This window comes from Giraffa tippelskirchi, chromosome 7 (genome assembly GCF_054371585.1).
Source record: "Giraffa tippelskirchi isolate mGirTip1 chromosome 7, T2T-mGirTip1v1.2.pri, whole genome shotgun sequence".
Lineage (NCBI taxonomy): Eukaryota > Metazoa > Chordata > Mammalia > Artiodactyla > Giraffidae > Giraffa > Giraffa tippelskirchi.
Window position 1 is genome coordinate 7,458,394 of NC_137281.1, and position 12,952 is coordinate 7,471,345.

The 12,952-nt window shown below is 57.9% G+C and overlaps 2 protein-coding genes across 16 annotated transcripts in view; one reads left to right on the plus strand and one right to left on the minus strand.

The window, feature by feature from the left end:
• TRPM4 (transient receptor potential cation channel subfamily M member 4) overlaps positions 1 to 7,344 on the minus strand; it is a 62,886-nt gene extending 55,542 nt beyond the window's left edge. For 12 of the 13 annotated variants that reach the window (XR_014060805.1, XR_014060806.1, XR_014060808.1 and 9 more), the window contains exons 1-5: positions 7,197 to 7,338; positions 6,813 to 6,880; positions 2,398 to 2,572; positions 469 to 649; positions 122 to 285 (exon numbers count right to left, since the gene is read on the minus strand). Coding sequence is in view for 2 of the 13 variants with exons in the window: in XM_081515154.1 (XP_081371280.1) it covers positions 122 to 285; positions 469 to 649; positions 2,398 to 2,572; positions 6,813 to 6,880; positions 7,197 to 7,220 (612 nt within the window). In the remaining 11 variants the exon portion in view is untranslated. Of the gene's footprint in view, positions 1 to 121; positions 286 to 468; positions 650 to 2,397; positions 2,573 to 6,812; positions 6,881 to 7,196 lie in introns of all 13 variants that reach the window. The other variant, XR_014060811.1, reaches the window with a different exon arrangement.
• A 1,400-nt stretch (positions 7,345 to 8,744) lies between these two features.
• HRC (histidine rich calcium binding protein) lies at positions 8,745 to 12,951 on the plus strand. Of its 3 annotated transcripts, XM_081515178.1 has the most exons (8): positions 8,745 to 9,631; positions 9,764 to 10,113; positions 10,231 to 10,969; positions 11,045 to 11,115; positions 11,648 to 11,716; positions 11,977 to 12,031; positions 12,502 to 12,538; positions 12,720 to 12,951. In XM_081515178.1, exons 1-8 carry the CDS (start codon positions 8,908 to 8,910, stop codon positions 12,754 to 12,756), a joined length of 2,082 nt encoding a protein of 693 aa, XP_081371304.1. In that variant the 5' UTR covers positions 8,745 to 8,907; the 3' UTR covers positions 12,757 to 12,951. The 3 variants fall into 3 exon arrangements, with proteins under 3 accessions (XP_081371304.1, XP_081371303.1, XP_081371302.1); XM_081515177.1 differs by having other exon boundaries at positions 8,745 to 10,969; XM_081515176.1 differs by lacking the exon at positions 12,502 to 12,538 and having other exon boundaries at positions 8,745 to 10,969; positions 12,680 to 12,951.
• The last annotated feature ends 1 nt before the right edge of the window (position 12,952 follows it).

Genomic DNA, 12,952 nt, shown 5'->3' on the forward strand with positions numbered 1-12,952 from the left:
GCCAAGGCGACAGACACTAGTCGCTCACCCCTCCCCTAACCCTAACCCCCAGCCCCCTCCCCACTCAGACCCGGGACTCCAGGCCCCCAGCCCCCTCCTCTTCCAAGACCCCGGATCCCACCTTGGGGTTGGTGAGGGTGTCTCTATTCCGAACCACACCCCAGGGGGCCACGCCCATGGCCACCACCTTGTTGCCCCCGGTGCTGGCCGTCTGGTGGTCCCGCACGGCCGCGCCGACATGCCGGCCGATGCCCTTGTGCAGCCCTCCAGTGACAATCCAGGCCCCTACACAGTGACACAGAGAGTGGTGGTGAGGTCCAGAGACACGCAGGCTGCGTGCAGAGACAAAGAAAGAGACCAGAGAGTGAGGCAAAAGCCACACAGAGACGGGAGGGGAGAAGACAGCGTTCCAGGGAAGTGGGGAAGGTGGGGGGGGCAGGAGGCACGGCCCCACCCACCCTCGGTCACCTGTGCTCTGGGCAGCCCGCACCAGCCCGCGTCGCAGCAGGTCCTGCAGCCAGGTCTGGAGGGTGGGGCTCCCTGACCCCCCCAGCACTGACACCACCAGGTTCGGGGCCCGGAAGCCCCACACTTTGGTGACCAGAGTATAAACTGTAGCTGGATCCGTGCGGTCTGAGAGCCGGAGGAACTGTGGACACACGAGGGGAGGGGACACGGGGACAGGGGACAGAGAGGGACAGAGATGCAGAGAGAGGGGCACAGAGATGGGGGGACAGAGACCCAGAGAGGGGGAGACAGAGACCCAGAGAGAGGAGGACAGAGACCCAGAGAGAGGGGGACAGAGACCCAGAGAGGGGGAGACAGAGACCCAGAGAGGGGGGGACAGAGACCCAGAGAGAGGAGGACAGAGACCCAGAGAGAGGAGGACAGAGACCCAGAGAGGGGGGGACAGAGACCCAGAGAGAGGAGGACAGAGACCCAGAGAGAGGAGGACAGAGACCCAGAGAGGGGGGGACAGAGACCCAGAGAGGGGGGGACAGAGACCCAGAGGGGGGGGACAGAGACCCAGAGAGGGGGGGACAGAGACCCAGAGAGGGGGGGACAGAGACCCAGAGAGAGGAGGACAGAGACCCAGAGAGAGGAGGACAGAGACCCAGAGAGGGGGGGACAGAGACCCAGAGAGGGGGGGACAGAGACCCAGAGGGGGGGGACAGAGACCCAGAGAGGGGGGGACAGAGACCCAGAGAGAGGGGGACAGAGACCCAGAGAGAGGAGGACAGAGACCCAGAGAGAGGGGGACAGAGACCCAGAGAGAGGGGGAGACAGAGACCCAGAGAGAGGGGGACAGAGACCCAGAGAGAGGGGGACAGAGACCCAGAGAGAGGGGGACAGAGACCCAGAGAGAGGAGGACAGAGACCCAGAGAGAGGAGGACAGAGACCCAGAGAGAGGGGGAGACAGAGACCCAGAGAGAGGGGGACAGAGACCCAGAGAGGGGGGGACAGAGACCCAGAGAGGGGGGGACAGAGACCCAGAGAGAGGGGGACAGAGACCCAGAGAGGGGGGGACAGAGACCCAGAGAGGGGGAGACAGAGACCCAGAGAGGGGGGGACAGAGACCCAGAGAGGGGGAGACAGAGACCCAGAGAGGGGGGGACAGAGACCCAGAGAGGGGGGGACAGAGACCCAGAGAGGGGGGGACAGAGACCCAGAGAGGGGGGGACAGAGACCCAGAGAGGGGGGGACAGAGACCCAGAGAGGGGGAGACAGAGACCCAGAGAGGGGGGGACAGAGACCCAGAGAGGGGGGGACAGAGACCCAGAGAGGGGGGGACAGAGACCCAGAGAGGGGGGGACAGAGACCCAGAGGGGGACAGAGACCCAGAGAGAGGGGGACAGAGACCCAGAGAGGGGGGGACAGAGACCCAGAGGGGGACAGAGACCCAGAGAGAGGGGGACAGAGATCCAGAGAGGGGGGGACAGAGACCCAGAGAGGGGGGGACAGAGACCCAGAGAGAGGAGGACAGAGACCCAGAGAGAGGGGGACAGAGACCCAGAGAGAGGAGGACAGAGACCCAGAGAGAGGGGGACAGAGACCCAGAGAGAGGAGGACAGAGACCCAGAGAGAGGGGGACAGAGACCCAGAGAGAGGAGGACAGAGACCCAGAGAGAGGGGGACAGAGACCCAGAGGGGGACAGAGACCCAGAGAGGGGGAGACAGAGACCCAGAGAAGGGGGGACAGAGAGCCAAAGAGGAGAGGACAGAGACCCAGAGAGAAGAGGACAGACTTACAAAAGACAGGGCGGGTGGAGGGGACAGAGACCCAGGAGAGGTGAAGACAAGGATGGGCAAATGGGGAGACACAGTGTTCAGCTGGGACGCTGAGGCATGCAGCCCCACTGGCCAACCCCGGCCTTGCCCAGACATGCTGGCCTCACATTGCTGATCTTACGGCCGGCGCCCTGGAAGTCCAGGTCCCCGAAGGCATCTGTGGGCTTCTCCGTGGTGTGCAAGTCACTGTCCCATACGGTCACCACGGCTGCCCCGAATGCATCCTCCACAGCCACGGATGGGTGGGCACGCCGGGGATGCCCACACTGGCACAAGGTCCCCCTGGGTGGGGAGGGGCAAAGAAGAGGATGAACCCCAGGAGTGTCCACACAGGCCCCAAGCATCCTGTAGAAATGTCCCTATCTCTGTGTGTCCCCCGAGAGGCGCTCACAGTCCATGCAGACTCTGACACTGCCCCTCCTTGGTTCTGACCAGTCTGAGGGACAGATTGGGGCAGAACGACCACAGTCACCTCGCCCACCAGCAGGAAGCCACAGGGGCTCAAGTAAGCCTGGGCAGGGAGGTCTGTGTACAGGGCTCCACCCTCACTGTTGCTTTCAGGGCCTGAAGTGAGAAACTGCAGGGGGGGTCATAGGGGTGTCCTTGCTGCCCCCAGTCCAGACAGACGATATTTGCATGAAAAGGGAAATCAAGAGAGTGATTCAGAGAGCAGGCACGTTCTAGCAGCCAAGGCAGCTGTGTGACTTTGAGCAAGCTGCTTCACCTCCCTGAGGCTCAATTTCCACCTCAAACGAAAAGACAATAATAGCACAGCCTACTTCCGAGAACTGTGAGGAGCCAATGGAAGAACAACATTTCCTCAAATGGGGCTGCATACCAGATCCAGTCTCCCTGAACTCCACACAGAGCTTTAAATAACCTTGAATAGCACAGTGAGAAAGTCATTCCTTTCTGAGCTCTCCTGATTACTGTCAAGGAGAGAGGCCCAGCTGAGTGCTAGAATATTTGTAATGCCTAACTCTTTACTATATATTTTTTTTAACAGAGAAAAGTTGGCCTCGGGCTGAGAAAAAGGCTGGCAACAGCATCCATTTAGAAGGTAAATACTTGGGCTTAGTTTTTAGTGTAATTGTCTTTTATGGCTTGTTTCTTTCTCTTTGTGGCAAATGGAATGGATTTTCCATTTATGGTGATCATATATGAGACATTTTTCCCCTAAATAAATATACAGTTATCCCCAGTGACTTAATGGGATTGGTACCTGAATTTTAAAAGAGCAAGCACCGAGGGCTGAGAGAGGAGGGATTTGTTTGGAAAGGTATCTAAATTTCTTTGGTCCCTGATGCCAGAAGGGATTAAGATATCAGGTGAGACCTGCATTTATGTAAACAGTGAGTGAGTGATAATCGCTCAGTCGTGTCCGACTCTTTGCGACCCCATGGACTGTAGCCTGCCAGGCAAGAATGCTGGAGTGTAAACAGAGTAAGCTACAACTTAAACAGACTAATTTTCTAGAAGGAATAACACAGGTGGCCCATGGATTTAGCAAAAGCTGTAAAGACAATAGGGGCTTCCCAGGTGGCGCTAGTGGTAAAGAACCTGCTAGCAAACGCAGGAGACAAAAGTTAAGAGACTAGGGTTCGATCCCTGGGTCGGGAAGATCCCCTGATGGAGGGCATGGCAACCCGCTCCAGTATACTTGCCTGGAGAATCCCGTGGACAGAGGAACCTAGCGGGCTACAGTCCACAGGGCTGCACAGAGTGAGACACGACTGAAGCGACTTAGCACACACACGCACACGCAAAGACAGTAAAAAGAATCAAGCAACCACACTGAATATACCAGCTCCTGGCAGAGTGAGAACTATAGGACACACCCTTCCTCCTTTCTGAGTCAACCTTCAGGGTCCTGGCATGCCTCAGTTTACCCACCTGATCCTTTCACCCATCTCAACCCCGTCCCTGGGCCCCCCTACCCTCGTTCCTGTCCATCTACTTCCCATGAGCCCTTCCTGGCAAAATTTCTTCAAGGAATGTCCCAGAACCTGAATTATCCAGTGCAATAGCCTCTAGCCACACAGTGCTCCTTGTAGTCAAATAAATTAAAATTAAATACAATTAAAAATTCAGTTCCACAGTTGCTCTGGCCACATTTCAAGTGATCGGGAGCCACACGTGTGTGGCCAGTGGGTGCCATATTGGATGTGACTATAGAACATTTTCATCGTTGCAGAAAACTCTGGTGGACAGCACTGGCAGACACCCCCTGTGCCTGTCTCATCTCCTACCCACCCCTTTCTCTGTGTGGCCATCGAAACCGAAATCATCCCTGATAAAATCAGCGGTTACTTCCACGTCCCCAAATACAATGGTTTCTATTCAGGTCTCATCCGACTCTGACAAAACAGCACCAGTCATGGCTAAAAGGCTCTGATTCTAGAAAACCTTTTCCTTGGCAGAGCACACCCATTCCCCTGGCTGCCCCGTCCAGCCTCATCTGTGGCTTTCTCTTCCTCTGTGCCTCCCTTGAGTCCAGGTGTTCCCCAGAGCCAGGGCCACATGCCTTTCTGACATGGGTCTCAAGCTCAGTGTCCCCAGGTGGAAAATTATAAGTGGGTGTGCTGGACACTGTCCTGACTTGAGGTAGCATGTCTGTCTTGAAGCATTCAGAGACAAGTTTTTAAGAAACCCTCTTCCATGGCAGTTGGTGGGAGGTGGAGGGGTGGAGAGATGGGCCATAGAATTACCCATTTGCAACATCCTCCGATTTTACGCTTTCTTCCCACCCCCATCCTACTTCCACAGTTTCCATTGCCATCTACAGCTAGGACTTCTCAAATCCGTCTCAAATCTAGGATGGAAGCTGTAGACTCCTTTCCTGAGTCCCTGACCCAGGTCTGCCATGCCCTTGGTTCCCCCAGGTCCCTTCCACTCGTGAAGCCCCACGCTGAGCTTGGTGCCTTTTCCCAAACCTACTCATGCTCCTGGCTTCCCATCTCTGGGGCTCCCAAGCTCCAGACCAGATGTCTGGGCCCATCTTCCCCTCACCCCTCATTCCACAAACCCATCGGCCCCCAGGCTCCTGCCCCTTGAATCTTTGCCCTGACCCCTCCTCTCTGTGTCCCCACAGCCCTGGCCTGCCTCAGGCCTCTTCTCCTCCCACGTGACCCTTGCCCAGCCTTTTTGTCGGCTTCCTGAATGCCCATTCAGCTTCACCTGGCCCCCAGGGAGTTCCACACCCAGAGCTGACCCTGCCCCTCCCAGGGCTCCCTGGAACACCCAGACCCGGTCCCCAACCCCTCAGGGTGGCATCTGAGGCCCTTGACTTCTGGTCCCACCCCCTTCCTTGGTCTCCTCTCTCCGATGTCCCTGGCACCCTGAACTCTGCCCTCTCTTCAATCCACAATGTCAACAGGGGGCGATTTATACTTGCTGTTCCTCTCCTGGAATCCAGCCCACCTTTAGCTGTCAAACTCCAACTCTGTCACCTTCAAATGTCCCCTCACTGGCCCCTCTTCCTGAGTCCCCTCCCAGCCTTAACCAGATGCTTCCCCTGGGCCAGTGGTGTATCTTCTGCAGCTCTTACTTCCTTGCCTTAGAATCATCTTCCCCCACCAGACCAGAGGTTTCTAAACTTCCCTGACCACCCTTCCCATCAGTAAAACTTTCTGAGCACTCACCCCCAAATAGTATTTATGTCATTCAAGCCATCCTGCACTAATATAATATATTCATAATCGAACACACACTAAATTAGGAACACTGACATTTCCCATACCCCAAGGATGGTCTTAAGGACACCAGAAAGCCAGAGCCCCCTTGAGAGACCATCACTGAAGGCCAGGAGCTCCTAAGAGCAGCCATTCTTCACCCCCCGTTACCCAACACAAGCACAGGGTCTACACACGCTAGTTAGTAACTGCTACCTTCCAGTGGGAGTCGGACATATTTGCCAGGGCTTACTAAGCGCTGGGTGCTGTTTCAGAAATACCGCAAGCATTAACTTGTTTAATTCTCACAATAGCTTCAGGAAATAGAGCCTGTTTTTATGCCCAGATGATAGATGAGTACAATGCCCAGCAAAGTAAAATGATTTGCTGGAAGCCACTTAGCGCCTCAGTTGAAATTTGTGTCTCAGTTCAAATGTGAATCCTGGCAAGAGCCTGTACTCTTGAAAACAGTGCTCCCTTGGAAGTGCTGAGTGAGAGTTTCTTGGAGGAATGAAGGAACGGATGAATGAATGAGACAGGGACAGCCAAGAAAGAAAGACAAGAGAAAGTGACCCCACGAGGCAGACACCCAGACGGGATACCAGGAAGCAAAGAGACAGAACCCTGCCCTGGGGCTTTAACGCTGACCCTGAGCCCGAGGCCGGGAAGTTGCAAGTGTTTGCAGACTGACCCAAGGCCTCCCCGAGATAGGGAGCCACCGGGGAACGCCCTTGGGAGTGTCCGCAGTGACAGGCCCGGGGACTGAAAGGACCCGAAGGGCGGGGTCTGCGCTGTGCGGGGTCAGCGGGCCCAGGACGCTCGAGGGTCTGTCCCCTGGGCGAGCTCCTCACCCCGAATCTGTGGGGTCAGCGACGAAAGTCGTGCACGTCTTCTTCTTGAAGATCTTGGGAATCCAGCTCTGGGGGACAGGAACAAGGGGTGAGGGGATCCAGCTCAGTCCTGCGGACACGGAGTGACCCGCCCGCGCCCTAGCGGGAGATCCGGGAGTCTGGGACCCCAGCGTCATCGTCTCCCGGACTCTGGAGACTCGATCCCCACCCCCAGCCTCCCCTCTCCTATCCGTCCCCAGGGACCCAGGAGTCCCGGCCTCCAGCAAACCCCCCCCCCCTCCTTTGTCTGACCCGAGAATCTAGGTCTCAAGCGCCCTCCTCCCTGCGAGCAAGGAGGCCCGGCCCAGGCTCCCTGCTCCCTCAGACCCGGGTCCAGCGCTGTACCTGCTCCTTCTCCGCACCCACCATGCTGCCGCGGCCACAGCGACCTATCTGACAGCCCGCACCCCCTCCACCAACCCGGGGCTCCAGACGCGCCCGGGACAGACCGGATCCGCCGCCTCCCCGCCGAGCCCTGGGCGTGACCAGGTCTGCGGGGCGGGGAGCAAAGGAGATGCGTAGAGCGGGAGGCGGGGCCGAGGATGGAACAGGACTCGGGGAGAAGGGTCAGGGACCAGAGAGAGGAGGACAGAGATCAAAGGGAGAGGGACGGGGACTCAGAGAGAGAGGGGGACGGGGACTCAGAGAGAGGAGGACGGGGACTAAGAGAGAGAGGGGGACGGGGACTCAGAGAGAGGGGGGGGACGGGGACGCAGAGAGAGGAGGACGGGGACTAAGAGAGAGAGGGGGACGGGGACTAAGAGAGAGGGGGGGACGGGGACTCAGAGAGAGGAGGACGGGGACCAGAGAGAGGGGGACGGAGACCCAGAGAGTGAGAGACAGAGTCCAAGAGAGGGGAACAGAGGTTAGAGAGAGGGGCAGGGGGACCCAGAGAGGAAATGCCAGCGATGAGGGAGAGGGTAAACTGACAACACTGACAGAATGTTGGGGGGGACACAAAGACTTAGGTGGGGGCAGAGAATTGGATGGGTGGAGGGCTACAGTGACCCAAAGAGACAGTGAGAAAGGCTTGGATAGGGTGCGGGCACGCAGACACACTCAAGAGTGAGAAGAAGGGGACAGAATCCTCAGGACGGGGGACAGGGATCCTGAGAGAGCAGGTGAAGAAACAACGATGGAGAGAGGGAGACCCGTGAAGGAGGATGGGACCCCAAAGAGCTGGAGCGACGGTGCTAGGATGAGGAGTGGGAGGTGCGGATAGGCAGACAGGGCCACGTGTCCCCTTGCTAGCTCTCTGACAGGGACAGCTGTGGCCGCCTGGGTAACCTGAGCCCCCGCCCCACCACGCCACATTTATAGCCCTGGCTTGGCCCCATCCCCTGCCCCCAGATCTGAGTTCCAGGAACGGGAGGTCATGGGTATGTGTGCTGCAGCAGGATTCCTTTCACCCCTCGCCAGGGCCTCCATATTGGCATCTACCATCTCAGCAGAGTACCCCATTCTGGCCAGAAACTCCCTGGAATCTAACCCCCCAGTTCTTCCTTGGCAGGGGTCTCTCCCTTCAGATATATCCCTCCTGCTCCCCTCCCCCGGGGTCCAGGCTCCCCCACACTGGCCGACTAAAAATCTAGCCATTGTCTTGGCAGCTGCCAAACATGAACTCGTTCGCAGCCCAAAGTAAGAGACCCTCGACTCCTCTCTCCTGGCCAAAGAGAGACCCCTGTCATCCACCCCCTTCCCTGCTGAGAGGAGGAGGCGCAGGAGGGGAGGGGCAGGAGGGGACTGACCCAGAATAACTCAGGGCCCAGAGTAAATTTAGCCACAGAAAGGGGAGGGGAGAGACCCTATTGGCTGGGAAGTGGGAGGGAGGACCGGTGAGGGGGGTCAGGGACTCTGAAGACAGCCTCAGAGGGGTGTCCAGAGGCTGGCTGTGAGGGCCAGAGGGCAGAGACGGGGAGGGACGCAGCAAAGGAACGACACAGGGAGACAGAAAGAGAAGGAGCCCCAAAGGGACAAGGAGCCCAGCATCCATCCTCGCAGCCACAGCCGCAGTGGGAGCCAGCCCTGGGAGAAGCTCCAGGGCCCGTCTGTCCCCATGGGCCACTGTGGGCCATGGCTGCACACTTCTGTCCTCTGGGCCGCAGTGGCCAGCCTGCTCCTCCCCCCGGCCATGACCCAGCAGCTGAGAGGGGCTGGGCCGGGCCCCAGCCACTGGGACGACCATGCAGGAGCTTCAGGGCCCTCAGAGGGCGTGTCGGGCAAGTCTGACCACCCCACGCACAGCCATGGAGGCCATGGAGATGAGAACGGGGATGTTTCCACAGAGAGTGGGCATCATCATCTCTGGGGCCACGGAGACCACGGAGGAGAGGACGAAGATGTCTCCAGAGAGTCCCAAGGCCATAGGTACCAAGGCCGCAAGGTGGGAGATGAGAACGTCTCTGATGAGGAGGAGTACCCCAGGCACACTCAGCAGGCCCGCGGACACAGACGCCATGGAAATGAAGACGTGGATGATTCAGCTGAGCGTGGGGACCACTTCCCCAGCCACGGGAGCCAGAGCCATCAAGACGAGGAGGAGGAGGAAGTTGTGTCCAGTGAGCATCACCATCATCACATCGTCAGGCGTGTCCACCGAGGCCACAGAGAAAAGGAAGATGAAGACGAGGAAGAGAAGAATGTCTCCACTGAGTATGGACACCACATCCACAGACACCAGGACCAAGGGAAGAAGAAGGATGAAGACATCTCAGAGGAACACGGCCACGACCATGGCCCCAGCCACAGACACAGGGGCCACGAAGAAGATGACGATGACAGCGATGATGTTGTCTCCACTGAGCACAGACATCAAGTCCACAGGCACCGAGATCATGAGGAGGAGGGGGAGGAGGCTGTCTCAGAGGAACATCCCCACCATGGCCCCAGCCACGGATACGGGGGCCACGAAGAAGACAAAGATGATGATGAAGATGATGATGATATTGTCTCCACCAAGCACAGACATCAAGTCCACAGGCACCGAGATCATGGGGAGGAGGAGGATGAGGCTATCTCAGAGGAACATCACCACCATGGCCCCAGCCATAGATACGGGGGCCAGGAAGAAGAAGACGAAGATGATGATGAAGATGACGATGATGTTGTCTCCACCGAGCACAGACATCAAGTCCACAGGCACCGAGATCATGGGGAGGAGGAGGATGAGGCTGTCTCAGAGGAACATCACCACCATGGCCCCAGCCACAGATACGGGGGCCAGGAAGAAGAAGATGAAGATGATGATGAAGATGACGATGATGTTGTCTCCACCGAGCACAGACATCAGGTCCACAGGCACCGAGATCACGGGGAGGAGGAGGAGGAAGCTGTCTCAGAGGAACATCCCCACCATCACGGTGGCGACAAGGAAGACGAGGGTGAGGATGTGTCCACTGAACACTGGCACCAGCTTCCCAGACATACCCACCATGGCCTTGGAGACAAGGAGGGGGAGGAGATCACAGCCAAGTTCAGCCACCATGTGGCAAGCCACCAACCCCAAGGCCACAAGAGTGCCAAGGAGGAGGACTTCCCAGAAGATTATAAAAAAGCAGTCCCTGACCATGCCCACCATGAAGTCCCCAAGGAGGAAGATGAGGACAACTCTGCCAGGCCTGGCCACCAGGCTCCCAGCCTCAGGCCACAAGACCACAGAGATGAGGGCACTGGCCACAGAGGGTCCATCAAGGAAGAGATTAGCCACCAATCCCCAGAACACATGTGGGTGAAGGATAGAAGCCATTTAAGGGAGAGCGATTCTGAGGAGGACGAGGAAGAGAAGGAAGAGGATCATGGCTCCCATGAAGAAGCCGACGAAGGTTCAGAGGAGGGAGGAGAAGGCACCCACCATGGCAGCCTGGAGGACCGGGAGGATGAGGAAGACGAGGAGGAAGGGCATGGCCTCAGCCTGAGCCAGGAGGAGGAGGAAGAGGGGGAGGAAAAGAGAGAAGAGAGAGCTGAGGTTTGGGTCCCACTGAACCAAGACCACCAGGAGGAGGAAGAGGAGGAGGCGGGGCTAGAAGATGAACTCCCCTTCACCATCATCCCCAAGCCGCTGACCAGGAAGGAGGTGTCTGGAGGTGCTTCCAGTGAGGAGGAGAGTGGCGAGGACACAGGTAAGTGATCTGACTGGTTGGGGGTGGGGAGGAGCAGAGTCAGCCTGGGTCATTGCTGTCCTCTTGTCCCCACAGGTCAGCAGGATGCCCAAGAGTATGGGAACTACCAGCCAGGGTCCCTGTGTGGCTACTGCTCCTTCTGCAATGTATGTCCGCAACCCAGATCCACCCACCAAGCTGTTCCTAGACTTTTCCAGGACTCTGTTGTGCCTTGGGAGCATCCTGAGCAAAGGAGGATTAGGGACAGTTCTGAGTGAACAAAGACACTTCTGGGGCCACCCCGGGGGCAGACTGGAGGCCAGGAGGCTGGGGAGGAGGCTGGGACAATGGTCCAAGAATGGGAGGGTGAGGCCTGAGCTGCATTTGCAGACCTGAGGACAGGGAGGAGGGTGCAAGGCAGAGCCGGGGGGAGGTGGGACAGGACTAGAGACTGGCAGCCTGTGGGGAGAGCAGGGAGGGAGGGGGTGAAGAGAACGTCCAGCCCACAGTGACAAGCTGATGTCCCGGCACCCTGCAATAGGGAAACGGGAAGGTGGAAAGCAGGTTGGGGGAAGATAACTGAGTTCAGCGTTGGAGGTGAGGAGGCTGAGAAGTTGGGGAAACGTCTAGCGGGCAGGGTGGAGGACTGGTGGATGGCTCCTAAACACTTCCGTCTAACCTGGCTCCTCTGGTCCCCAGCGATGCAGTGAATGTGAAAACTGTCACTGTGACGAGGAGAACATGGGAGAGCATTGCGACCAATGTCAGGTGAGACTTCTCCCAGACTCAAGGATCCCCCAGGTTCAGGATGGCCCGGGACCAGCTGAGCATCCCCAGCCCCAAATCCTGGCCTCTGCCCTCAGACTGACCTAACCCCTTACTGTTGATGTAGCCTTGACTCCAAACCCGATTCTACCTCTGACCTTAACCTCCACCTAGCTAGTCTCCTGCCCTAGTACTGTCCACGCCCCACCCTGACTCCGCCCCTGACCACCTCCTACCTCTCTCTCCCCCTACCTCGCCCCCAGCACTGTCAGTTCTGCTACCTCTGCCCGCTGGTCTGCGAAACTCTCTGCTCTCCGGGTGAGCATGGGCGGGGCCCAGGAAGAAACCGGGTGAAGGGGCGGGGCCTAGTGGGGGCGGAGCCAACCTGAGAAGGGGACCGGAAGGTTGTAGGGCGTGGCTATGTGGGGAGGCGTGGCCGAGGCTGGACATTTTTGACAGCAGCGGGAGGAGCACTGAGGGGTGGGGCCCGCGCAGAGCGAAGGTTGGGCATAGGTGCCAAAACTTAAGGGATTAGGATTGCCTGGAGGATTGAGGGGCGAGCCTAGAGCCGAGAGGGTGGGGCCAAAGCAAGAACGGGGCTCCTGAAGAATGAGAAAACCCAGAGCCGAGGGAAGGAGTGGGCCCTTCAAAGGTGTCCCAGAAGAAGGAATTCATTCGGGAGAAGGAACCCAGAAAGGCGGGCGGAGCTAGTCCTGATCCTGGACTCAGTGAAAAGTGACCCCCAGATTCACCCATGGTGTACCCTTCAAGCCTCTTCTCTCCCACAGGAAGCTACGTCGACTATTTCTCCTCGTCCCTGTACCAGTAAGTATGTGAAAGGGAAGGTTTGAGGGCTCCTTTAGAAAGGTGCTGTCCCGCTATGAATTACTGGGCAACACTGGGATTCTATTTCCCCCTTGGTGAAATGGGCAGGTTAAGGACCTCTAGCGCTCTGGGGTGAGCTAGGGACACTTCGACTGTCCAATCTCTGCGTCCTTCTCTCCAGAGCCCTGGCAGACGTGCTGGAAACTCCGGAACCCTGACCCAGCCTCGCGGCTGCGGCGCAGACATACCTCCCTGGCCCTCCAACCCCTTTCCACGAGCCATATTTATTTCTCTGAATAAACGTGCTCCCCGAGACCTGTCAGGCGTGGGGTCGTGGGTTTGAGGGAGAAGGGGCCTGCACCTCGAGGTGTTTGGTTTACTAGGTCCTGATAAATAAATCAGTCAACACGGGAG